We start from the raw sequence: 27,082 nt of genomic DNA on the forward strand, positions 1-27,082 counted from the left end.
GAAATACGTCAAACACACGCGCCGTCTAACATCAACAAATCGTTGCTGCTAGAGCGTATTAACTCGTCTGTGTGATATTTTTGGAAACTTTGCCTTTTTTCTAAATCAGCATGTCCGGAAAGACGAAAGAACTTTTACAAATGGACCTGTACGGGTTACTCGGCGTAGAGAGAACAGCGACAAATAAAGAGGTGTGTGGACTAGATGTAGGCTACAGTTCCCATTCACGAAGAGGCCATGGAGTCAAACTCTTTAAAATCTGCACGTCAAACAAACTGTTTACTTAAACAGTGAACCAATGGAGAGAGTGCATGTTAGATACCTACATGTTTAAAGGCATGGCTAGCTAGTGTAGGCTTTCACTACCTGTATGTTGAAAACCTGGGTTTTCACCACGTGTGAACTGGTCACACTATTGTTACACCTGAATGCACGTTTAATAAATGCGTATGACTTTTGCGAGACCAAATGCATGCATCTATTCATTCTGTTCTTGGTTTAGCAGACTGAGTCCACTGCTGTTAAACAATTGTTGTTACTCAATGTAATGGTCCAACATAGTCACTAGATGGAGACGTTGGATGGAGTATAAGCCTTACTATGCTGCCGGTACCATTATGACCTTTTCATGATTTGAAAATGGTACAAGCCAAACACAGCACAGTGTGGAATCAAATCAAATATAAAACCCTTCATTTATATGTGTATTATACATAAATGTCAGTATTCTCTATTTTGACCACTTTATTACAAAGTTTCAGTGCCAAAACAAAAGGAATCGGTTAAAAACCCGCTTGTAAGATTTCAGCCACAAAATAAATAAAATAAATAAGCTCTAAATCTGAACTGTAACTTGGCCTGGTGGATTCTCCATGGAGAATGTTCCAAGTTTGGCTTTAACTTCCCATCTCCGTGGCGACATACAGGTGGCATCAATACCTGCCACAAGGAATCTTATGTGGTGCTGCTTTAGTTTGGTTTAATCAATTTCTCTTCCACTGATAATTGCACTGTAGGAAGGGGTTGTGGTCTCTGTTGAAATTATGCTAAAATTGCAAAATGATAGTTGTGTGGAGCCAGTTGTCATATGTCATTTTGGTTCCTCCAGTTTAAACCACAGAATGTTAATGTTTAAAGTAACATAAATAAAGTAGACAGGCATCATGAAACGTACTGCCATGCCACAGTATGCAGTGCACCCCACATTACAGCATGTAGGGGAAGTTTCTCTTCTTTGAGCCTGTTTATGTAGGCTCAGCCACAGCTTGTAAACCTGCTGTGTTGACCTAAGGATTTTCACTGGCTCAGTGTAGTGTCTGTGACCTTTGCCAGTGCTGGTATCATCTATTTGTGTGGTGAAAATGGCGTGAGGTGTGTATTTTTAATGATACTAGATTTTTGGAGCTTTCCTGAAGGCTACCTCATTTAATTGTCCTGCTCATGTATAATTGTGTTAGGAGTCTTTTACCTACCACAGGCAGCTTTGTGTGCGGTGGCGTCAGCTTCCACCATTACACTGTAGGCCTACTTCAGCACTTGTATTAACATTTAGACAAAAACAATAAAATCTGCTCTCACTCTGAGTGCAGTGTTTTCAATCAGGGCCTCGCTGTTTGAGTCACTTTTGTAGCAGGTGGTTGTGACTGACCCATGCTGCTCTTTTGGATTGTCCTGTCAACTTTAGTCTGTTACTGTGACTTTTATGATCCTTCAAAAAAATAACCCCATACTCCAAAAATAATCATGCCACAAAGTAACAATTTAATTTTAAAGATGAACTTAAAATATGTAAAAATGGCATAGTAGAGCATTGCGCATTTTCATTCATGTCTTTGTCCCTTAAGTGATATAGTTTCCTGACAATTGGCTGCACAGTCCTGGCACACTGATTGAGGAGGATGGGCCCATGGCAGATCAGGCAGATCAGGCGGATCAGGCAGCTAATCAGCAACACAGAGCCACAGTACCACCGTTTGTCAGCTATAATGGGCACTGCTCTAATGAGTACAAGATGTGGCCATGACTTATAGACGCATTTTCCGGACTATAATTGCTCTGGGGCATCAGTCACACCAACCAAAAATGCATAATAATGAAGGAAAAAAAACATATATAAGTCGCACTGGACTATAAGTCACATTTTTGGGGGAAATTTATTTTACAAAATCTGAGACCAAGAACAGACATTTTATCTTTAAAGGTAGCTTATAATAATAACAGTAAAATAGCGAACAACATGAAGCATAGACTGGTATATTAATGTAAGATGTTAACAGTTAATCAGATAATTAATGCATAAAAAACAAGCTAACAAATTTACTCTTGATCTCACTCCAAATCACTAAGTCTATTGAGTTCTTCATCTTCGGTGTTGCTTCTGAAAAACTCTGCCAACTCTAGGGTACATTTGTGATTTAGTTTTTTACATAACACTCCTCATTAGGCTACTGTCAGACTGCTATATAATGTTGTGTGCTTTATTTTCAGTGTATTCTAATTCAAAATTTAAGATGTTTTTATGTAATAGTAGGTAAATCAATGAACTGCTGCAAAAGAATACTGAAAGGCTGCAAAGAGTTGCTCTAACGTGTATTGTTAGTATTCATCTACATTTTACACTGAAGATTATACAAAACGGGAAATGAGAATGATTCTGAGGTCCAAACTCGGAGAGTATGCAGCAAACAAAAGAAACATCCTTGATCAAAACTGTGCCTACATCAGTAGGCACTATGAATTGATGACGATAAAGGTGCACCAGACCATATACAGAGTCCATGGGACAAACTCTGCTTCACTCCTAAGTGCCTGATAACACTGCTTTGAAACAGCTCAGGCAGCTAGACCCTGTCAAACATCTGCTGTACAGACACATTTATCTTCTAAGCAGTCTGTGATGAAGGACATGAGAAGAGCAGTTTGTGCAGTTTGAGGACATGATGTCTGTCATTATCAGACAGATACTGTATAAACATTGGTTTCAAAAGTGGCCATGCTGCTGTAATTAATTGTATCCAGCAAGTATAACTACATCATTGATCACATAATTGAACACAGAACTCAAACAAATCTTCTTTCAAAAAGCATTACAGAGATCAAACACAATAATATGATGCGGATTTGAGATGACTCAACGTCAGGGAAAGCCATGGCTGTTGATGGATTGTTAAATATGAGGCAGACAGAAATGCATCATTAATTTATTTCAAATAATATATCTTCTTAAATGTCAGAGGGATAATTGAAGCACTGGAACAGGGAAAGGCTTCTTCATGAGTGTGCCAGGACAGTTGGTCCACAGTCCAGTCTGGCCTATGTCCACACGCTGCGTGTCAAAATCCGCTCTGCGTGCCAAGCACCAAGTCTAAATATCCTTAATGATGTCTAGTCTGTGCAAGGCCTCTCCATGAACCACACACTCCTTTACTGTTGGGGCCAGGACCAGAAAGCGCCAGGCTCACCCTGAGCTTGAGTAAAGGAGCTGGGGATACTACAGTTTCTGTTCACCATAGGCACGCTCTCCTTTAGAGCTGCTGTCAAAAGGTCTGGACACTGATGGATTATATCATTCTGCTCAATTGCCTCAGTTTGCCCCCCTTCCCCCAGGCCCCCCAGCAAAGCCAGGTTTGTGTGTTTTGGCAGAAATACAAGAAATAAGTGAAAAAGATTGCAGTGGAGAAACACTGCACATGCCAGAGGACATGGCGCCCTGTCCAAGTGTTTCCCAGACGAGGAGGGAGCTCCTGCAGCCTCAGGCGCTGGGGCAGTGTGCTGCGAGTGCACATGTGCGAAGCTCTGGCACGGACCAAAGTGCGTAAATCTGTGTGCGTGTGTCAGCCATGAGTTCGTGCTTTGGCGTACCACGCATAGGGGCGTGTTTTGGAGATTTTGTGTGATGACCCCACTGGTTTTCGTGGCAAATTTCACCAACTTCCTTACTTTGGCCAGTGGAGGCCTAATAAAAAACACCTTGTCCTCACTCGAAGAAAGAATAATTACAGCATAATATTACTATGTTTGACTACAATTTACAAATTGTCAGGTATAGAATGTTACACAATACATTCTGTTTATTAGAAATGCTCTAGTAACCAAAAATCTTTTTCACTCCAAACTGGCATGGGCCCTCAGAATAGTTTGCGATTGTTGTAAGAGTAATTTAACATGAACTGTAATAACATGTCATAAAGACACAAAGCAGTGTTGATGGTCCAAACATTACAAACCATAATTTAATCACAATTACATCCACAAGTCACCTCAGTATTTTTGTGGCAGATTTGATTTCAAATATAAAGTGAAAAGGTATTCTATACAATATGTATCCCATTTGCTTTCAGCTTAAAAAAGCATACAGACAGAAGGCCCTGACGTGCCATCCGGACAAGAACCCCGACAACCCAAAAGCAGGTAAGACGATCTCCTGTCTTTTTTCATCTTTCTCACCAGTAAGTAATTCAAAGTCCTTTATAGAATAAGAAAGATATTCAAAGCTCAATACAAACAAATCAAAACATAAATAGTCATCATAAAACGTTAAAAGAGAACAGTGCAGAATAAAAACTTTTCAGTCATATGCAGCTAAATGCAATGCAACACACCTTAGCTGCTGTATCTAACAATTATTGTCACAGTATCAGAACTACAAAACTATTAAACTCCAGGCTCATAGCTGTTTTAGTCTAGTACCTGAGGAACAGTACCCTGGTGTTTCCCTGGCTGTCAGATGTGAGCAGACAGCCACATCACTTACTGCGGTCTGTCACCAACAAGCATGTAAACTAGGAAGTCTGCTTTGTGTATTCAAAATGAAAAATCACCTTAAACTATGGCTGGCTGGTCATGCTAAAAACATTTTTCTATTGAGGTTTGTGTGGTTTGTGGATACCTCAGAGTATTCCTGATTATTTATAAAAACAAATATTGGTTGGTATGAGGGCTTGAGAGGGATAATACAAAAGCTGGGGGTCGGTTTCCCAGAAATGTAAAAGAAGTGGTTCTGAGGGCCTCAGTAGTTGAAAAAGCACATGGCTCCTGGAGGAGGCCGGTGTGTATGAGGAGGTCATCTGAGGGTGACCACACTGTTCTTACTGTCACCCTTCAGCACCATGTCCCCTCAGGCCACAGGTGCTTCAAGTCCTGAGCTTTCCTCACTTTTCTCATTTCATTTAAGAGCAATACTGGCACACAGGTAACGTGAGTGCTGCTGCTGCAGTGTGATCTGTGGTGTGCACTGCCAATCCCCATGGAAGAAACTCTATCTGTCTGCTAGGCCCCCCATAAGTGAATGATTAGGCTGAGCTGCGGCGAAGCTATGTGTGGTTCTGTGATGGAGAACGGTATTGTGGTCTCCTCGCAATTATGCGTGCGTGTGTGTTAAATGACAACTGAGGCCTCTTGATGTGCTCCAACTGAACAAAGATGAGTGAGGCATAAGGTTATATGAAAATGGAACAGTCACTCCCTGGAAAAAAAAAATACATCAGACATGATTTGAACAATAAAAACGTGTTGTTTTACCTTCTAACCTGTTGTAAATCTACAAAAAAAACCCTCACCATCCATCATCAATCTGTGTCTCTTTACAGCTGAACTCTTCCACCAGTTGTCCCAGGCCCTTGAGGTTTTGACTGATGCTCCTGCCAGAGTAAGCACTTGAATAGTTCCCATTGTGTTTCACTAAACTTTATGTTAACCTACTTCTGTTTTCAGGCTGCATATGATAAAATCTGTGCTGCAAAAAAACAAGCAGAAGAAAGAAACCGCAAACTTGATGATAAAAGGAAAAAGATTAAGCTTGGTGAATATTAATACTGTCATCACAGTGAGTTGTGTGGAGCTCTGTGTTTTTGTCTATTAATTACTATTTTATGTTTTGCTTTTATTTGGCTTTATTGGTTTATTGTTTAGGACTACTAAGATTAACCTGAGTGTGTATTCCATTTTGTGTTATTTATTGTTATGCTGTTTCTGAACAGCAACATTTTTTCATAAAATCTACTATATTATAAAGTGGACTGGGACGTGTATGTGTGGAGATTTTAACTTTAATATTTAAAGAGCAAACATTATTTGCCATGTTCACTTTTACAGACTTGGAGGCAAGAGAGCAGCAAGCTGAAGCCCACAAACAAGATGAAGTGCAGATGACCAGGACACTCGAAGAGGAGGTAACCTTAAAGCATGAATCTGATGTTGTTCTAGATCTGTTTATGTCCAGAGAAATCCAGTAGGTGGCACTAGTCAAATGTTTACCTCCAGATGCGCTTGCTTCAGAGGACACAATGTAATAGTCTCTCTCATGTGGACACCTTTGGGAAAGTTTATACACAAGTACGTCCTGTTTTTCCATGTTGTTTAGTGTGGCCTGTCTTTTCCCAGATTGCCCGTTTGAGAGAGGAGGGATCCAGACAGCTGGAGGAGGAGCAGAGGCTCATTAGAGAACAAATTCAGAAGGAAAGAGATGCCCAGAATCCACAGTGTGGTGAGTCTACTCACGGCAGTAGGTTCATATCATGTATTCTCTTTAATTGTAGAGACACCATTTTCAGCACTGTGTATAAAAGCACACTCAAAGTACACGGATGCATGTGATCAATACTCATATTATCCATCATTATTTTAATAATCTATTCCTCTCTCTTTGTCTTTTTCCTCATTCAGGGGTAAACAGATGTTCCTCTGTCACCCCAAAATTGAAGGTAGGCTGTGACTAGTGCCATTACCATTCTGTAAGGGCCTCTTTGAAATGTGATCTAATTCAAGTAGGGCTGGGTGATATGGGAAAAAGATTCATCAGGATTTTTTTCCTCATACTGATTAATCAAATTTTTTTTCAAAAACTATTTACAACAACAAATTAAAATTGCTCTTAGTATTGATTTCATGAACATAAACAATACATTTTAATTAAATTTCTTCCTCCAAAGTCTTCTGTCTGATCCAAACCACATGCTATTACTGATAGAGGATTGGCTTTGGACCTTTCAATTTAAAAACTGTAACCATATCAAAGAGGATTAGACATGACTCATTCACAATCTCTCTATCTTTCGATTAATTGCCCTAAAGTCAAGCGATATTTTAACTTTGTATTGTGGTGATATGTTTGACTCAGTTTTAAGAATTCAATGTTTCTTGTCTCTCCAGCTCAAGTGGAAGTGTAAAAATAATGATGAGACTAAAGGGGGCTACTCTCATGACATCCTTATGAGGCTTCTCCAAAAGGTATGCCAGATTTCTGACATTGTCTGCTTCAGAGACAGTCTCAGTCATAGCATAAAAGAAATCTCCTGTCTCCTAATGTGATTTGTAAATTGTCTTATGCCATGCGGAAATGACAAATTGGTCATTATTGTATATCGCACAACCTTATTATTGTGTTGATTGACCCTTTCTTATAGACAAGGTCCATTAAAATTAAGTTGTAGTGAATGTGATGTGGGCAGTGATGTGGCGTTCATAAACCATGCACACCATAATTTGTGCCCCTCTTACAGATGACTAAGACTGCTACGTAGAGTAATTTAGAAATGTGCCCTTCTCCTTTGTCACTGGTTTAAAGTTCTCTGATGCATGCAGACAGTATGTTGTATCAGGCTTATATAGAAATGGATGTAGCAATGAAATAAATTTGTAAGCAAAAGGAGTGAATTTGGGACAAAAGCTCTTTTAGAAGACAGGCATCACTGAGTGATAATTAATGGTTTGGACAAGTAGAAATAGCCACCATTGTGTGGGAGAGCTGTGGGAGCGCTAGCTAGTGGAATGTTGGTTCTTCTTTCATATGCGTTATATTGTGTATATTGGACACTAAAAATGACCCATCTACATTTAAGGAAAAAGATTTTGAAACCAAGTCTTTTTAGGAATCCCCTTTGTCACTGTTGGCTTACTTCATACATTTCTCATATGATTTTGCATTCCTGGAATGTCCTGTTGCCTGACTATTTTCAGACAAATGGATTCTCTAACCTTTAGCTTCTGTGGTAAAATATGTGATCAAGTATAATGAATTTCATCTCCCTCTTCTTTCTTTTTTTTATCAGAAAACATTTTGTTGCCCTGGGCCTATAACAGTATTCTTCTGTGTTTCTTCTTCTTATGGTTCACAGTATGGTGATGTCTTGAATCTCATTGTCTCAAGTAAGAAGAATGGTAGTGCTGTAGTTGAATTTGCAACAGTGAGAGCAGCGGTAAGCACCAATGCATTTTTCACAGTTTGTATTTGGTTTTCTCTGATTTAGTACTGCATTTGATACTCTATACATACAGTTGTCATTAAACAAGGCAGTTTGATAGAGGCTGTTCAATATGACACTATTTAGTCTTAGACTTGTGTTAAAATATTGCAATGTACTGTGCTTACTTATGGTTTTCCATTAACATCCCTGCCGGTCACCCGGCCATATGTCTCTGGTAGACAGTCGACACTAGACAGTACCCAGAGGAATGGGTAATGGCATAATGGCATATAAACTAGTTGATTTGTGTTTCAGGAGCTGGCAGTGATGAATGAGAGTGGTCTGAGTGGAAATCCACTGAAGATTTCATGGCTTGAAGGAGAACCAGTGACTGCTCCTCAGACAGATCAGTTTAAATCAGCACAGGTCTGTAACACTTCATTTTTCATCTGTCACACAACCAGAGAACTTGTATTACCAAGTTCAGCTATTTCAAGTTTTTTTTTTATTATGTAGAATCTGAAACGGTGCGATGTTGCTCTGAGGCAAAAATTTGAATGAATCATATTTTCATCACAAACTTAAAAAACTTCTCAAATATATCAGCTGTTGTGCAGCTGTTCTCACCTTTGATAATCAGCAATTTGTGCTTTCTTTTATTATTGAAGTCCACCTTTTCTGGTGTGTTTTAGACAAACACATACAAGCCAGTATATGTATAAGTAGTTTCTCTTGATTGGTTACCTCACAAAGCACATCTATCTTTCCTCCAGTGGAAAGGAGGGGAAGGACAGGGTCCTAGACGCATTTGTATAGTGGAACTGGAAAAGAGTTAGTCACGGCTGAGCAAGCTAGAGATATGTGGTTTATTTAGTGTCAGCCATGCAAATATTTCCCGGTCCGCACACATTTCTTGTCTGGCCTGAAACAATGTGTTTGGTGTAATGGGCCCTAGTTTATTTCTGTTGGATCCTGAGGCAGTGGCCCAAAGCCATCACTGCTCCTCTCATTAACTGACCCATCAGATACCAGGAATGTTATAGTAGTACTCTGCCATAATGGAATGGCAGGACTCACTCAACGGCAACAATCAACAAGCGTGCCCAGGCCTCCATAATGAATGTTTTCCCTTTCAATATTTGTCCAGATTTAGCTGAATTTGTTTTCTGTCCTTTGGGGATGTCATTTTCTTTGCACTGCTGTTTTTGACTAATCGTTACATGTAAAAATCGTTAAACCTCCTGAAGAAAATATGTGTATTCTGCGGTTTGAAATTACAGTAGTTTCATGTTGAAATCTTTTAATAATTGATTTGACTTACTTTGTGTTTTGACTGTGGAGCTAAGCACACTTGCAGTTTGCATATGCACATGGCGTTCTCAACATAGTCAGATTTTATGTATCTCATATCTATTGGAAAGTTGAGCAGAATGTAATTGATGTGTTCTTTTACGTCTTCTGAGCTTTATCTGGACAATGAAACCTTGGGTGGGAATGGGATAGCACGTTATACAAAGTCCCTTCAGAATTCCAGTATTTGTTTATTGAACTGTGTTTCACCCTACAGCTCAATTTCTCAGCCTCTATGTCAGCCCGAGCCCGCACACTGGGACTTGTCACTCTAATCTCTTTTAATATTATTATGGTAACCCCCTTTTACCAAAGTTGATTGCTTCAGTGTTTTTTTGACCCACACCTGAGAAGGACAGCACAATGAATGCAGCGTACTTTTCACATTAGCCCCATGTGAATGTGCTTCTTGCTTAAGTGGACCCACATGACATAATTGAAATATCTGTTTCTGTGGCCTTGAGGGGCGTTTGAGATGGAAATAAAGTGAGCCCAAACACTCGTGGTGGTCCATGCAATCTTGTTGAAGTTTAAAATTTGACCATCATCATCCTAACAACTGAAGAGGAGATTCATTCAAACACTAGAAGGTATATGGTACATATGCAGACATACATGACCTCAGCATCACCTCTTTCCTCTTATTCAATTACTACAGGCAGTTTTGAGGCCTCTATTAAAAAACACCAAGTATTCCCTATGCGTCCTAAAATATCAGGAGATGAGGAAGTGTGACTCCAGAGTCACTGAAGATCTTCTGGTATACTTTTTGTAAATATGTCTTATTTATAATGCTTATAATGTCTCCATCAGAAGACTTTATGTGATATAGTCCCTCTCTTTCTCTTGACCGACATGGGGCTCTATATTGTTATAGTGTACATTATATACCTTAACACAATCCAAACACACTTGTTGATTTCATAGAATTTATTTCATAATTGCCCTGCCAAGCATAATGTCATAAATAGATTTTGCAGAGATAACAGTACATAGCTCATGTTTTCCACGGACATAGAACCATCTGTACTGATCTGAACTTGATCATCAGTCACTGTATCATGATTTATGGTTCATTGTGTAGCTTAGCTTGCAGCCAATACAATATAAAGGATTTAAACTCATGCTTTCAACGCCTGTTCCTCCCATTTATATGTTGAGAATCACAGGAGGCTTGTCACGACAAAAACCAGATGCAACTATTCTTCAATTGTTTTTCCAGCTTGCTGGTTTGCACTAGTGGCTAAAAGTGCACTCTCACCTGAAGTAGCCCCTTCGCAAAGGGGAGATGTATTGAATATGGTTGTGCAGTTTGCTCATTAAACCCGGCCTTCTCTGAGCAGTGATACAGATGTGGGAAGGATTATTGTATAGTCACTTTAATAAATATCAATACCAAGATCCAATGTACAGCATCTGCACATTTGTATGCACTGTGTGAGGTTTTTTTTTTTCACAATTAAATTATTCCATAACTGCTACCTTTTGGACAAAAGGACAGGATATTTCTGTAATCTGTATGACTGCAAGTTTTTTTTTTTTTTGTAGACAAGAGAGAAGTAATACCAGATGTGATAGCGAAACTTCACAGCTTGGCCACTTAATGCGTAGACAAGATAATTTGTCCTCAATTATAGGCTCTTTGTTCTTGCTTCAGCCATTTGGCTGAAAACATATCAAATGTAAATCTAGTCCATATTCACACTCAGCCAAGGACTCAGATTCAGAAGAAAATTGTCCAGTTTGACTGATACAGCTTGTGAAATTTTGGCCATAATTCCTCTGGAAACTGCATAAATGCTTTTATTGCTTCTACAGTGGCTTTGATTTCAAGCCAAATAAACATACACAAGGTGTTTCACAAGAGCACTTTGGCCACAAAAACAAAAATGTTTAAAAATATGTTATTTTAGTTTCTGAAAATTGAAAACTGGTCACATTTAATGTAAATATTTCATGAGATTTTCAGAAACAAATGCCTTAGCTGATATGTCCACAATAGCAGTGCTTGGTTCTCATCTTACCCCCACACCCTCTCCTTCTCTCTCTACCTCTCCCTCTCTAAAAAAGACTGGACATTACACAGACATTCTGGTGCAGTGTATTGTGAATTTAAACTTGATCACAGTTGCATGCAGCTATTCTTTCTGCTGCTTTATCATTGTATGTCAGTGTATTTTTCTTCACATTTGCTTGTGTTTAGTCAGACGGTAAAGTTTAAATATCCATTTTGCTGCTGAAATGAGTGTCTGTCTCTCCACCCGTGACACCCCCTACATATGTATATGTATGTACATATGTATGGAAGTATCGCATTACTCTTTACCACTGCCTCTCGTGCTCCATCACCAGAACATTGGACTCTGATTTGCAGCTAAGAAAACAGCCTGCTCTAACTTTTTTTTTCCTTTTTGAGGTCTTGGACTTGTGGCCTGGCTTTGTCTGCAGCCCAATCCGCCACTATAGTCTGTTCTTTATTAAAAGCAGAGCTAAGTGTTTGTTTTTACTGCATTGTTGGGAATAGGAGATGGGGGGTACCTTGGACTACCTAAGAGCAGGGCCTCTGGGATGCGTGCAGAGTATAAATGGCCCTGTGCACACAATAGATTGGCAAGCACGCCAAGACATCACAGCTTGAGGACCTTGAATTGTAGCCGCAGCTTTTCTTCTTTAAACACCGAGCACTTTTAAGTTTGAACAGTCATCCTTGGTGCTGTATGGTGCGGTTTGGGTTATTACAACAAAGTAATATGAGGTAAAAATATGCAACAATGGAATGTCATGGGAGGAGGTAAATTGTCAGTTTTAAATGGTCCCCTGCATGCATTCCTAAGTGCACTCTAACTTGGTCACGCTGACTGCCATAAAAAACTAGTATAGTAAAATAATCAGTCAGTTGTTTTTTCAACTTTAATCTCAGGTCACTGCAGGATATTATAACACCTGGTAATTTGACTGTAATGCTCCTGATTTGTCCTTAATCGTGACATTTGTCCATCACTTGTAGTACATCATCCAAGATGGAGGGGCCCAGGTCAAGGCTAAAGGAAAATCCACTATCCTCATCGTTTGATGTTGTTGCATTACTGTCTGAATGATCCTCTCCAGTGTTTGAATGTTCATTGTACTGTTTAGGGCTATAATTCTGGCTTAAAACATGATTTTCTTTTTGTAAAACTGGCTCTATTTTGGTTTCTCCATCATCGTTATCAAGTAGTGGCATTGAGCTGCACTTTTTCCTTTTCTGTGACCCCCATTCAGGGCTTTCTGAACCTTCATGCTCATCTAGATTGAGCCGTGGGGGCTTTGGTGGAGGAGAACAGGCCATGAAAAGGTTCTGCTCACTCTGGGAGCTTTGTAGCAGAAGATGATGACCATTCTTTAGGAAAGACAGGTCTCCAAAGCTGTCCGCATGAGCATCATTTCCGATATGTGTGATGTGACGGAAATCGGCCAGTGGTAGACTGATCATGTTGACTGACAACACATCCTTGCGCTTCCTGCTGGACCAGCGGCTGGAGGAGGGCTTTCTGTACAAGGACGTTCTCAGAGGCATCTTTGCACTCGGTCCCGTTTTGATGACCTCAAAGTGTTTGTGTTTCAGGAGAAGAATGTGTGAAGCATTGCCATCTACAAAATAAACCCATAAAAAACAACATTAAAACCAAAATGAACTTGTTTCTAAGATCTAAGTTATGTACAGGTGGGTTGTAAAGTGCTATATATTAAGTTTCCTCTTAGCTCAGGCTTGTATGCGCAACACGTCTAAGCATGTGTACAAGCTCATATCCAGATGGAAATAACTGGACACTATCTGTTAATGTGATGAGAATAAGCAACCATTATTAGGGCCCAAGCACAAATGTGCGAGGAGGGCGAGCCAGCCACTCTTCCGCCTCACACTAGTTTAGTTAGTAACCGCACCTGTTCAGCTCTAGTGTTTCTTAATAAGACACAGCTATTTGCCAAGAGATGATTCAACCATGCAGCAAAGTTATTTTAAAATGTTTATTTCTGAAAGCTCCCTTCTTCTGTGGTTTAGCATTTATCGATTAGCCCTTTCATCAAAAGCATGAAGCACATTCCCTATTGTTATCTGTCATGCAAATAAATATAATGGCCATTTTGTTTTTAAGCAATAAAGGGGTTTACTGTTGGTAATCAATAAAAAAAGAAAAAAAGAATTAGAAACATGCGTATAATACAGAAAGCTAGGAGGCATTTGTTATTATCTAGTTGCTGTGTTTTAACTCAAAAGTGGAGGTTAATAAGAAACTTCCACCCTGGAGCTTTATGTTTCAGAGGAAGCGTGGGGCATGTTACATAGTTTTGCGTGTCTTGTTCACTTCCATCCACACAGCACCAATATAACTGTTGGTAAATAGTAAAACCTGTAGAGCTTTCCGTGACCTGCAATCATTTGATTGAGTAAAAACAAAACGTAGTTCATCAACGCTGGCACGATGCTGCATCATTCTCTGTGTCTGCAATTTTACAGTCTCGCCAACAGCTTTGCCCACATAAGATGTGTTTTCGTGACATGAAACATTCACTCTGTAAATTTGTAAGCCACTACAGCAAACAGGTTTTGTATGCCTGTAAAGGTTTTATCGGCACTTTAGCAGCAGCAGGAGACCACAGAGCGTGGACACAACAGCATTCCTTTCTAAACATGTCAGTTTGACCAAGGAGGAGTCATGGGATTTGATCCAGGAGTACTGTGTTAAAGCCAAGTCAATTAATGAAGTCTATGAAAACTGGTTGTCTAAAATTGTAAATATCAGCTACTTCTTTTTAGATGCCTCGAATCTTGTTCTAATTTATAAACTGGACACAAATAAAGATCTTAGCCAAAGTTTTCTTAGCCAAATATATAATAAAGTCTTACCTGTATTGATGAGCAAATAGATTATCTCTGATTCCAATGTAAGCACACAGCTCTGTGAGGCAAACAGACTGTGTCTAATACCTGCACACCGACAAATGCCTCCCTGACATGATTGGGCTTGTCCAGCTTTTACAGGTAATGCCACAGTGAACAACTTCACAGTGATCAAGACTCAATACAACACAATAGAAGTTACGTCGTTTCCTAACACTCCCGGACCAAACCTCGTGTGTGATAATCCCTGTTCTGCCTAATAAAGAAAAAAGTTCTTACCGTTTGTTTAATCCTTCTTCTGACACTCTCCATAATATTTTTTAAGAAAGGAACTCTGATCAGTAAACAGAAGCTTTTTCCAAGTGCATTGCTGGTAAAAGAGTATTCCGTCAGTAAGAAGAGGTTAAAGTACAGCACAGGTGGAGCACTCAGGTGCAGTCTGGCAATGTTCAAACAGAGGAGTGACTGGTGTTCAGACAGTCTGATGTCATTAAGAGGCATCAAGAGGCTAATGTGAAGCAACGCAGGAGATTTCAGAGTGTGTCAAAAGCCAGCATAGTCTGTAGGCAAACAGGTCATCTGCCCGGAGCGGGGTGTGTGGTCTCTGTTTGCCATGGCATTGTCCCCTCAAACTGATATCCTGCTTTCCGGCTACATGGCGGCTCACTTCGAGCTTAAATCCACAGGCCCTTCTGCCTGACTGGAGGCCTATAGCTTCCCTGTGTAATCTCTGCATACTATCACACACAGACATGTATGCACAAGAACGGATTGCACAAGACAATAACTTGTTGGATTTCTCACGCCTGCAACATGTCATCTTTTTGTGGAATAATGCTTGAAACTTGCTTACATTTTATTAAGACTTTAGAAACAAATGTATTTGATTGAATGCTTGCTTTAATACCAGTGGACAGCGTTAAATGTTTAATATGTTCTGTGACCTTAGTTAGCCTTCTCTGTGACCAAAGCCCTATTGTGTGGAGCTGTGGCCTTTGGACAGATGGGTTAGACTGGATCTGGATATTGTCCCTGATTGTCATGGCTAGTGTGGTCTGTGGGGTATGTTGACACTGAAATCTGGGATGTTGTGATTTTGCTGTTTCCAGATATTGATTTGACTGGCAGCCCACACTGAGCCTTGAGTGGATATTCTTCCAGCCTCTGGTGTATCACCAGATTCTTTGGAATTATGCAATGCATAGACCCAATTATTTGAGAAAATATTATTAAGGTAATGAGTGAGACAAGTGGTGGCATGTATGACCAAGACTGAATAGATTGAATGTCGCACTTTCTGTAAAATCATTGATTGTAGTGGAGTCATTGTCATCACTCACAGTTTCAGTTGCGATCAGAATGCGGCAACTGAAACTAAAGACTGTAAGTTCTGACTTTTCACTGTCACATGATACAGATGTGACAAAAGGCTAGGAGCAGGAGTGAAGTGAGACATTATTAAGTGAAGTTTCTCAATGAGCTCTAATCGGCACAGTGACATCACAGTGATTAATAGTTTGTGATGATAGTCTGTGATTACTCAGGATCCACTTGCTTCATGAAGGCCCCGAATAATCGTAACTTGGATTACCTTATATGTCTTTTAGCTTGATTAATTTTTTCTTCCCCTTAGATAAAAGCCCATCACAGCATCCCTTCAACAGACATACACTATAACTTGTATAACTATAATGTGCGTCTTTCTTTTCAAATGCTTGCTATTTCACATGGCTGAATTCTGAATACTTGTAAGACTTCCAGACTTGTACATTGCCGAATGACAGCTTTTGTCGCATGGAGCTGACGCATTAATTACAATAAAAATTTACATCCGTCTACATGGCATTAATTGGTGATCTTAAAAGCTGGAACCTGTATACCAAAAATGCATTCATACATGCAAAAAAACCTTTTCCAACCACGATTACATTTTTATATAATTCTCTTAGCCCTTCTCTCTGACCTCTTAAAGCACCGCCGGTTCTGAACCAAGTTTGTTATAACAGGAAATCGTTTGCAATCAGACAGCTTTTCCAGGAAGGTTGAAACGTGCAGGGCATAATATTGCATTCACTCAGCTATCCAACAATGTATTGTTGCACAGCAGAGGCCAAACCACAGCACTTCCCATTTTAGATTCCCTGCTCTCATCGATCATGCAAGGTCAACGCTCCTCTCTCCTCACGGTTTATTTCCTTTTACTTTAACTCTTTCCAAAAACATTCGACATCTCTGGTATGTGATCAGCCTTGGACATTTGGACAGTCGACTTCACATGCAAAAGTACATTTATAGTGATTTTTCTTGTTTTATTTAGCACATTTTTCTTACTAAAGATTACATTCTTTACAAATCTTTAGCTGTAGAAGGATACTTAATGAATTAACAAAGTACATTAAAGAGGGGTTATAATCAGAGAAAATTTATTTTTTGGAGCTTTGTACCATGTTATAACATTATTCCCTCATCAAAAACATGCCTGAAGAGGTTTTGTGTATGTTTGAGTAATCTTGTGAGCTCTCCCGGGCACTATTCAAACCCTCTTTACAGTAGCTTTAAGATCCTATCCAAAGCTCTGCCCACAAGTCTACATCACCCATGCTCCAGCACAGCGATTTTTCATAAATATACAAAAGCAGCATACAAAACAATATACTACAACTTCACAAACATGATGTGATGTGCAATAGTTTCATCAGTGAAATGCATGTAATGTGATAGCACTCTGAAGGAGGGATGACTGAATGGAGGGGGGAGCAAAACTGAACCTTCTAAAACATTAATACGTTGTTTTCTGTGAATATGTCATACAATGATAAAAGGTATCATGATGATCCAAATATGTTTTATGTTTTGCTCTTAGCAGTTAATACCCCCTATAAGTGTAGCTCCCCCTCTTTAACATCTGAAATGTCTATTGGTTTAGAATAAATGTTTGTAATTTTAGCAAAAATGCTGATCTATTCTAAGATGCAACTAACATTTTATTAGATTCGCTGAGTCATGAGATAGAGAAGAAGTTAAAAGTGTTGGCACACTTTGCAGTATATATTCTTTACACAAACTACACCTTCAGCTCCTTTTACACCTAACACCTTTAACTTTAAATCTACAATGAAATATATAATACATTTTAAGCTTTAATTCAAATTGTGTCCTGCAGTGTGACCTGAAAAGTCACATGTCAGTTACATCAAAAGCTGGTAGCACATGTGTGCACCTGGACAAGCTCTGAGGTTAAAGGTTTAAGCTACAGATCAACAGGAAAAAAAAAAAAAAAATTATTATTATTATTATTTGTAAAATCCAACTGAAATTGTGTTTTTGTCAATAGTAAAAGCCAAAAGTAAAATCTGCTAACTGGACAAAAAGTTGTAGGAGTGAAGATGTTTTCGTGCTCACTTCTGGACAGATTGCTGGTGGACACTGCCTTATATCTAACTGAAGTGACGGGCTAACTACACTGAAACTGGTTTTGTCCTTTGGGTGAACCAGTTTCTGTCTGAAAGTGTTTGTAGGTTTGAAATAGACCGGAATCCTTCACTCTTCCCTCTGTTTATGGGCACCACTTGAGCACTCTTCTGTTTTAATGTTAATTTTATGATGATTATTTGTGATTATTTATGTTTTGATTTGTGTGATTTTAATGGATTTCTCAGTCTGTAAAGCACTTTGAATTACTTTGTGTATGAATTGTGATATACAAATAAACTTGCCTGTGCTCTGTGTTGTAGTGTACAGATAACTCCGACTTTGTGCTGCAGTGGATGGTGTGAATCAATGAATGTGAATCCACTGCAGCGACCCCATTCCGGCATACATCTGCATCTCAAAGCCACTAAACACTCCTTTGAAGATAGTGAGGTGCAGATCTTAGCCAGAGAAAATAAATGGTTTGAGAGGGGAGTTAAAGAAGCTATTTTTCTTAGGAAAGATAATCCTTCCTTGAACAGGGATGGGGCCTTAGACATCATCTTTCCCCCATCTATATCTCCATCCTCAGACCCAAGGGCAAACAAAGGAAACAAAGAGAACAATAGAGCTAACCAGGATGCCAATAGGTATGAAAGACACCCATTAAAAGTTGTATGAATATGCTAAATATGTCTTAGGCACAGTGCACACTTAGTGTAGCTCAGTAGACCTAGTCTACAAAAGCTGTTTCCAGTTTCAGTTTACCATATTATCTGGACTATAAGTCGCGCTTTTTTTCTTAGTTTGTGCCAGGGGTGGGACTTATACTCAGATGTGATTTATATGTGAAATATGTTTTTTTCTTCATTATTATGCTTTTTTTTTTTTTTTGGCTGGTGCGACTAATACTCCGGAAAATACGGTAGTTAGCTCCTCCCTTCAGAAAGATGTAAGGGAGTGTCCACCAGCAATCTGACCAGAACTGAAGAAGCCGCTTGGATGAGCAGCAAAAGGTCTTCACTCCTACAACTTTTTGTCCATTTGACAGATTTTACTTTTGGCTTTTACTATGGATTAGACCTGGACAACTGAGGGATTACACAGATTTTTTTTGTCAATGTTAATATTAAAAAGTATTCATTATATAATATAATTATTAAACTAGCACTATAGACATATTGAATAATTTGTACTTGTAATATGGCAAATTATTGGAAGGAACATAATTTCCTCTGCAAACAACAAAGCATTACATCTTATTAAGCATATAACCTGTTCTCCATGTAGTAGACCTCTACACTGTACTGTATGTGTTCACATATTTGGCAATGCAACCACAAAACTTCCCATAGAAATTTTTCATTTTGTCTTAGTTTTTTTTTTTTTTTTTAGTCAAATAGACAATACTGGCCGAGGCAGTTATACGTTTTTACAATAAATGATAAATAATCTGCGATTTCACATTGACCTCATTCTTGCATGTGTAGCGGCATACAGTCTGTTTGTTTAACTTACTGTTCAGACACACACACCCCTATAGTGCTGCCCAAATGATCTCAAAGTAAGTGTTCACCTCTCATAAATCATAAACTTCAGAACTACTTAACTTACTTACACGCAGAAAGACCACACGCTACAGATTAATAACTCCTTGATTAAGTTCACTATAAAAAATTTGAATCAGATATGTTTGCATGGACAGAAGTCACGAAAGGTGCAGTATGTACCTTTTCTGGTGGCAGGTTCAGCACCTGCTTCTCTCCATGGTTATTGCTCTGCCGTGAATGTTCCACAGTTTGGAATTAAGCTGTCTTGCATCTATTGTTTCAATTACTGGTGTTTTTATTGCTCAAAAATACCTTGAAAAACATGCATTCTTAGTATGTGTGGACTCGCCTCTCCACAGATTGGACCTAACTTTACATGGTGACATCATCTGCTGGGGAACATTGCAGGCATAACTATAGCATCTCCATAAAGACAAGCAGATGGCCCCTCAAGTGATACAGTTCACCTTTTAAGAAAAAAAAATCTATGTCACAATGTCTATTTCAAAGATTAAAGTACTTTGTAAGAATTTTTGTCAAAATTGCTGCGTTGACACTATGGCACAATAATATTCATAACAAGTTTTGATGTAATAAAGTTTTACTTCAGGCGACAGCCCAAATGTGCCACATGGAACATTTTAACAAACTCCAGGTCTGGAGCGCGTGCAGGTGAATGCTAAACATTCAAACGTCACTAGTAAACAACAAACACAAACCATGGGAACAGACACACCAGGTCCTAGGTATTCTTTTACATGTTTACTTACTTTGAATATAAACTTGAGAGATTCCTGAGTTTCCTGAGAGGCTGCCCACCTCTGATTTAGAGGGCTTGTTGCATGTTTTTCCTTTTATAAATATATACAGTACATATATTTAGTTGTTTTTGCCACAGAAAGTTGTATTCCATGGATTCTTTACATACCACAATGCCACTTGCAAACCATAAATCAAAATAGTTTGTATTTGTTCTTAGGCCTACTCTGCTCTGCGCACTTCCCCACATGTCACGCATAAAGACGTGGCGTAATATACAGCTGACCTGACAGCTTTGTCCAGAGGGAGCACACAGTGGCCACCTGCGCTGAGAAGAGCCGCCTGACTCAGTGCACGGATGGTATTCATGATGTCATTCCTGGCCTGGGGTCGCAGAGGGTGTGTGGTTTAGGAGCGCAGCCATTTGCTGATGTCACACCGCAGATCCTCCTCTTGTCTGTGTATGCGTGCGTGTTTTACTATCCTGCCTCTGCGGTGGCCATGTAACCTCCCAGCCCTCTCTCTCGCTCCACTACATTGGGGGCCCATTGTTTTTGTTCTGTGGTTTCCTAGTCACCCCGGGCCTCAGCTTTCTACAGCACACATACACGCAAATGCACGCAGCCACACCAACAAATGTTTAGTAACAGCGTGATAAACTGACTTAACATGCACGTCGTAAGGTGGCACCTCGGGCAAGGAAACATTCAACGTGGTCCAGGGAAGTAGTGCGTCATTATCTGAAAAGCACCTGTTAACGGTCAGAATTCCCCTTTGTCCCGCACCTCAGCCCGTCTGCTCCAAGTGCTGCTTGGAGCGCTTGCAGTCATCAGGTGTGGCCAGTAGAGGGCAGAAAAGAGTGAGCTAAATAAGAGCTTGGGTTACTGTACAAGACTGTACATTATCTTGCATTTTGTTAAGATGCAAGAGTTGTTTATGTCCTTAATGGTGTTTGCGTGATTTTTCATAGTTACGTGTCAGACACGGGCTTGAGCTCATATTACTGGAATGATAATAGCAGCTTTCTTCAGTCCAGAGGCGGATGGTGCTGTGGGAGGAGGGGTGGGGGGTCTCACGTCTCCGCACGGCTTCTTCACACCACTCTGGATGCTGGAGTCCCCTGTGATGTTTTCCAGATGCTGATTGGCTCACCAATCTCATTGACAAAACCCACTTTTCAGTCTTTAGACCTCTTTGTCTCTCCATTCCTCATGCCAAGTACTTTTGCAGCTTACCGTATTTTTGGAGACACTTTCTTGGACTCAAGAAAGCTAAAAAAAAAAAAAAAAAGAGAGTTGAAAATGGCAGTAGGCTAAGTATAGCACTAAGCTCTAAAAAGCAAAGCCACCATCTATGTCCTCAATTCACAAAATTCTATCCAAAATACAGGGACAGTTTACGCTCAGTGAACATCTCTGACAATTTAAAATTCATTTAACAAACTAATGGTGTCATCATGTATTTTATTTGTCATATAATATAGTGCAAATTGTTTACAGTATGGTTGTTAGCTAACTAGTTGAGTGGAAGACTGTTACCAGAGTTTGAAACTTGAATAAACTGATGATGTAAGTGCATTATAAATTATACGGACATTTTCAAAACAAAAACAGTGGTGAGGGCAGTCAACACAGTCCAGTGCTCATCCTGTATCTCCATATGTTTGTTTGAATGACTCAACAGATTTGGCTGTCCTAAGGTCAAGGGGGAGTGGGATGAATTCAAAGGCTTGGGTCAGCTCTTGTTTTGAACCTTGTCTGTGGCCTATGCCTGTGGATGAGTTCAAACTTGTAACTTGAGGAATTGCCATGAAGGGCTTTGCACTCCATAACAATAATTATTTAAAGTATTGTATGTCTTCATTCTATTCAAAAATAAAATGTCACCTATTTAATCTGCCGTGTATGTTACCCATATATTAATTAAAATACTTAAATTCCAAATAACTGATACACTGCTCTGTGTAAGAGTAAGAGGAGCTGCAACCGGCATCATCCAAAATCTAAAGCCATTCAATGCAAAATGGGGATTGCCAGGCACAATCTGAATCTTATGGCCTGTGGAATTACTTTGTAATCATTTAGTGTTGCTCTGCAGACTACATTCATACTGTCATATCTGCTATAAACGAGTACACATCATTGGATGACCCAGACTCCCATAGTCTGATTGTGCAAGCTAACAGGCAGTGCCATTTACAACATACACCCTTCTTCATTAATGGCCATACACAGCACAGGCATTACTGTCTAGGGTTCATTTTGTATGGATATTGAAAAAAGTATTATGTTGTGTGCAATCCTGTTTTAAAATAAGCCTTGCTTCTTTCTAGAGGATGATGAAGTGTCACTTTAACTTTATTTTACCATGTTTCTTGCAGAGCTCCCTGACAAAAGAGCGTGACTACGAAAGCATTGTGATGATGAAAATGAGACAAGCAGCAGAACGACAGAAACTCATAGAGCAAATGCAAAGAGAGGACGAAGAGGAAGCGATGACTTCATAGTTTTTAAATCATGTCTTTCACTTTCTCAGGTGAATGTTATGCATTTTATTGTATGTACATAAATAAAAATACATGTTTTGCATTTGTTGTAACTATTTTAGCATTTTTATTGATAAGTAGTGAGGAAGATGAAAATGCAGCATAATGAGAAGCAATAGCAAAAGGCATGTTGAGGCTAATTTCTCAGAGATAGGAATCAGTCCATAAAGTTCATCTGTTCTCAGGTAAAAGTAATCATCAACAACATTATGTAAAATGTGTTCTAATAGTAAATAAATAGCTTTCTCCAGGACCAATAAACATGAGAGGAAACTAGACCTCTGCTATTTGGCAAACACCCACTGTATTGATAGATACAAGGAGAGTAGAATAAAGGCCAGGCAAACATGCTGTACTATTAGCCAAGACCGTCTGAGAATCAGTTTTAAGCCATAGCATTTTGTGATTATGATATTGCTAGAGGAGGTCACTGAGATGTCAGCCCCAATTCATCAACACTAATGATAGTATTTAACTGGTAACCGCTGGTAAAATCTCTTCTTAGCTCTTCAGTAACCCTGTGATGAGATGGTTTGGTAGCAATCCAAACCACAGACAATGCAATGCCAATACATGGCAATCATTTCAACTCCGCAGTAATCAGATTGCGTTGAGAAGACTGTGCGCATGGGAATTCTTCTGGCCTTATGTTATGAAAAGTGATCACACACTTGAGGCCCTGTGTTATAAAACTAGTGGTTTGAATGATTGTTCTCTAGGTTACACACACTAGACTTAAGAGACATTTTGACAACCCAAACCCAATAATATTCATTCCGTCTTGAAGTTTCTATTGTGTTAGAAATTGTCCCTTGAATTTTTCTTGTCTTGTTGTCCTATATTGTAGTTGTTTCACATTTGGTTGTAGGCAATATGCATCATCAAAAAATCTTAATCTTTCAGGATCAAGATTTTTTGTCTTACTGTGCAATTTATAACTGACACTGCCATAATTTTGACCCCTGACCTAAACTGAAATGGTTTTGTGTCAACTTGTTACTTCCAGAACCATCTTAAGAGCTTTGTGTCATCTTTGAACCTTGAGGTCTTCAGCGTTCAAAGTATTTGCTTTGAATGAACACAGTATCATTGCACCATCCAACCTAACCATTCACCTCCCTACCAGTGCTGTGCTACAAGGCTGTGGGTGTTACACAATGTCCAGCTGTGTGGACTGAAGTGGAGTGGAGGGAGACATCTGCTCCTCTCCTACAAAATCCCCACATCACATGGTTTTGTTTACTCATACTTCTTATTCATATCCCGGCAATGTAAAAAAAAAATGTCCACAAACACACACACTCCATCCAAACGACAAGAAAGGAAATGGAATTATAGGAAACATTCGCCCCGAACCCCTGCCTGAGCCTACAAATGAGAATGGGAGGATGAGTATGTCAGTCACTCAGCCATGTAAACAATTACACCACATGCTAAGAAACTTCCTTGTGTCTTTGCTCTGACCTCTTCAAAGTGCCCTTATCAAGTCTGAATTCAGTGTGGAGTTCAGAACTAGTGCAATCATGTCTCTGATTCTGAGCTGACAGGTGGATGTATCTGTGAGGCAGCAGGTCTGTTTAGGCTCTGGATGTGAGGTGCCTTGTGGAGCCATTCCATTTGTGGGTAGAGATCCAGGCTGGCCCCAGACATGAACTGGCAGACCTAGGGCTGAAATTAAACCACCCAGAGTTTCTGGCTCTGGACTTTAGTGCTTCACTACTACCGACTCATCTTGTGCAAAGAGATGTTGCATGTTTATGAAATGACTTATTGGATTATCAGAAGTCTATATAATGTTTCTGATAAATAAAATTTGTGCAAATTGTTTTCATTTAATACACACACAAACAATGTGTGCCATTACATCATGTAATTGGAAGCATATGATACACTTGAAACCAGGCTGACACAATAATGCAAGAAAACCTCAATATTAAACTAGTGTGATCATTTACATGACAAAATAAGAGCCTGAATCTGAGATTTTTATTGAACTGATTAGTCAGTAAATTTAAACAAATGGCAAAAACGATCTCTTAGTGACACATTCTTTGTTCCAACAAATATTGTACATAAATATATATAAAATGTTTTTGAGACTCTCTTTCTAAAATGGTCACCAGTATGGCACTTGACACTGTAGGCTCATAGTTGCTTTGATGTTACTACCTTGAAGTCTTTTCACGCTGATGTTTGATTTGCACGTAGGCACATAGATTTAGCAAAAAGTGAAAGTCAGTCTGTCTCCTTATGTAGGCACCACACCAGTGTCTGTCCCACTCCGGTCATTGTCAGCAGGCGGAAACCAATCTTCTCCAGCTTGTCCAGCACCAGGCGGGGTGGCTCATCCACATGGTACTCAGAACTAAAGGGGCATAAACAGGGAGTAGTTCTACTTCTCACACACATTTTCTGTCTTTCAATAAACTTTGTTTGGGCTATACAATGCTGTTAATTGCTCTGGCGCTTGTTCATTTCCTTCCTCACCTTGGTTCATTTCCCAGCAGCAATTGAATCACATTGCCAATGACAATACTTAAGCAATCTGTATCCCGTTAGCTCTATGATTTACTCTAAACTTGCAAAGCAGCATCCTTCCTTCGCTCACTTTGTATACCTCAATGTCTTGACAATATTATGCACACAATGAGGATCAGAATAAAAGCACTTCAATGTAGAAATTGTCATCATGTTGTAAACTGACAAACTCTTATCTACCAAAGTGCCTTTGCAACTTTGCTTAAAGCCCCAGTGTTTTTGCCAAACAATAAACTAGTAAAAAGCTTGTTTTTGAGTTGTGTTTATTGCACTGAAAAACATGCATTCTTACTGGGGTTGCACCTCCACAAAGGTGAGTCTTACATGGTCTGAAAGAGGGTCTTCGCCTGCTTGTTTCCATGAAAATGTTGTTCTTTAGGCTAAATCTGTCCTAACATGGTATTCATGTGTTTCAGCTTCCTGTTGTATGGTGCCATACAACACCATTTGAGGACCATTCAAAAAATATAATATTTTGATTTAAATTGTTAACTTGTCCTAACTTTAACCCATAGATAAAACTACAGAGAATGCCTCAAAGCGTGACGTAACTAAGCATAAGTTTCTGTTTCCATGGAATTATGGATGTACCACCTCCAGAAAGGTGTATACTAAACCTTTGTAAATATACATTCATTTAAAACACACATTTCTTTCAATACTTACAAATTATTCCCCAAGACAGTTGTTTTTCTAGCTCCCAGGTAATTCATAACATCTGGGTCAGAATATTCATCTCCAACATTTGTTGGACCATTCTCCTGAAAACAAAATTTGACATAATCTATACAAATACATTGACTTTAATATTGTCTTGACTTCTTTACTGTTGCCAGATGCACTTGCAGGCCTCTGACAGGTGCAGGGCTAATCTGAAATAATAAGCCTATTTATAGACTATCCTATAGTCGGAGGCTGTAGAATTAGATTGTTGGCAGGGCTGCTGGTGTAAATTCTCAATGAACATGCAGCGGTCTGGCATGTGGTAATCATTAAGCATAACGCACTACTTTTGTTACTTTGCTATGTATCTCTGCTGCCTATGCAGTATGCACATACTGCGCTGAATCTTTCTAAAATCAAATGTGAGATCACGTCAGGATAGACCACATACATTTTGGATATAAGTCTATGCTCCAATTTTTAAACCCAATTTGCCTGCAGTGAGAGCATGACTACAGTAATGTGGCACATGATCGATACGCACCAGTCGGATCTGTGTGCTGATGAGCAAGTAGGGCATCTCTTCCTGTGGCTTAGTTCACGGGTGTCCCCCGGGAGTGAGTGTACAAGGAATCTCGGCAGTCCCCTCTCGCAGTGCGCTTCTCCAGACAGCTCTATTGGCAATGGCGCAACACCCACCTCCACGGACCAATCAGCTTCATCTCAGACTGCAGCGCTCAAACGTTGCTCAATGTGTGTCAATGTGTGTAAACATGGACATGTAGACAAAACTCTCATAAGAAGGTAGCCTATAAGACCAGTGGACACTTTCTAGGATTCCTAGGTCAGACTTACGTGTCTAAACTCCGTGTATTTCCTCGAAGCATCAGAAATAAAGCCGGATAAATGTGCTGACTGAGCGGGGAATGAGAGCCATGGACCATCGACGGAGAGGAGTGTGATCAAACCTGTTATATAAATGCAATGTCCCAGTACTGCCAGAAGAGGTTGACAGCAGTTCCCTCGGACTGTTCGTGTGCGCGGTGAGAAGGATAAGGACAAGATCATTTAAGATCTGATCACAGCCTTGTAAGAGGAGACAAGGATGTGAGCCAGAGCTTCTTTCTACATGCTGTTATTACTTTTACATATACAAGCCTCAAATTGCAATTTGGTTCACCTCGAAATGAGAAAACATTTG

At 39.5% G+C, this 27,082-nt stretch overlaps 4 protein-coding genes across 6 annotated transcripts in view; 1 reads left to right on the forward strand and 3 right to left on the reverse strand.

Moving 5' to 3' along the window:
- Positions 1 to 24,783, forward strand: dnajc17 (DnaJ (Hsp40) homolog, subfamily C, member 17). Of its 2 annotated transcripts, XM_055231336.1 has the most exons (12): positions 47 to 191; positions 4,341 to 4,410; positions 5,589 to 5,647; positions 5,713 to 5,800; positions 6,094 to 6,170; positions 6,382 to 6,484; positions 6,664 to 6,701; positions 7,150 to 7,227; positions 8,115 to 8,195; positions 8,499 to 8,609; positions 22,516 to 22,670; positions 22,759 to 22,865. In XM_055231336.1, exons 1-11 carry the CDS (start codon positions 111 to 113, stop codon positions 22,639 to 22,641), a joined length of 912 nt encoding a protein of 303 aa, XP_055087311.1. In that variant the 5' UTR covers positions 47 to 110; the 3' UTR covers positions 22,642 to 22,670; positions 22,759 to 22,865. The 2 variants fall into 2 exon arrangements, with proteins under 2 accessions (XP_033844139.1, XP_055087311.1); XM_033988248.2 differs by having other exon boundaries at positions 1 to 191; positions 22,516 to 24,783.
- The window catches only part of siva1 (SIVA1, apoptosis-inducing factor), an 83,982-nt gene that overhangs the window by 24,187 nt on the left and 32,713 nt on the right, over positions 1 to 27,082 (reverse strand). The window lies entirely within an intron of this gene.
- LOC117390500 (cdc42 effector protein 2) lies at positions 12,279 to 15,091 on the reverse strand. Of its 2 annotated transcripts, none has more exons than XM_033988249.2 (2): positions 14,695 to 15,091; positions 12,279 to 13,163 (listed from the first exon to the last, which is right to left on the reverse strand). In XM_033988249.2, the coding sequence occupies exon 2, from the start codon at positions 13,087 to 13,089 to the stop codon at positions 12,511 to 12,513; it is 579 nt and encodes a 192-aa protein (XP_033844140.1). In that variant the 5' UTR covers positions 13,090 to 13,163; positions 14,695 to 15,091; the 3' UTR covers positions 12,279 to 12,510. The 2 variants fall into 2 exon arrangements, with proteins under 2 accessions (XP_033844140.1, XP_033844141.1); XM_033988250.2 differs by lacking the exon at positions 14,695 to 15,091 and adding an exon at positions 14,422 to 14,563.
- Positions 24,652 to 26,644, reverse strand: gchfr (GTP cyclohydrolase I feedback regulator). The gene is made up of 3 exons (XM_033988001.2): positions 26,426 to 26,644; positions 25,885 to 25,979; positions 24,652 to 25,045 (listed from the first exon to the last, which is right to left on the reverse strand). The coding sequence occupies exons 1-3, from the start codon at positions 26,459 to 26,461 to the stop codon at positions 24,916 to 24,918; spliced, it is 261 nt and encodes an 86-aa protein (XP_033843892.1). The 5' UTR covers positions 26,462 to 26,644; the 3' UTR covers positions 24,652 to 24,915.

The sequence above is a fragment of the Periophthalmus magnuspinnatus genome, chromosome 22 (assembly GCF_009829125.3).
Source record: "Periophthalmus magnuspinnatus isolate fPerMag1 chromosome 22, fPerMag1.2.pri, whole genome shotgun sequence".
Classification (NCBI taxonomy): domain Eukaryota; kingdom Metazoa; phylum Chordata; class Actinopteri; order Gobiiformes; family Gobiidae; genus Periophthalmus; species Periophthalmus magnuspinnatus.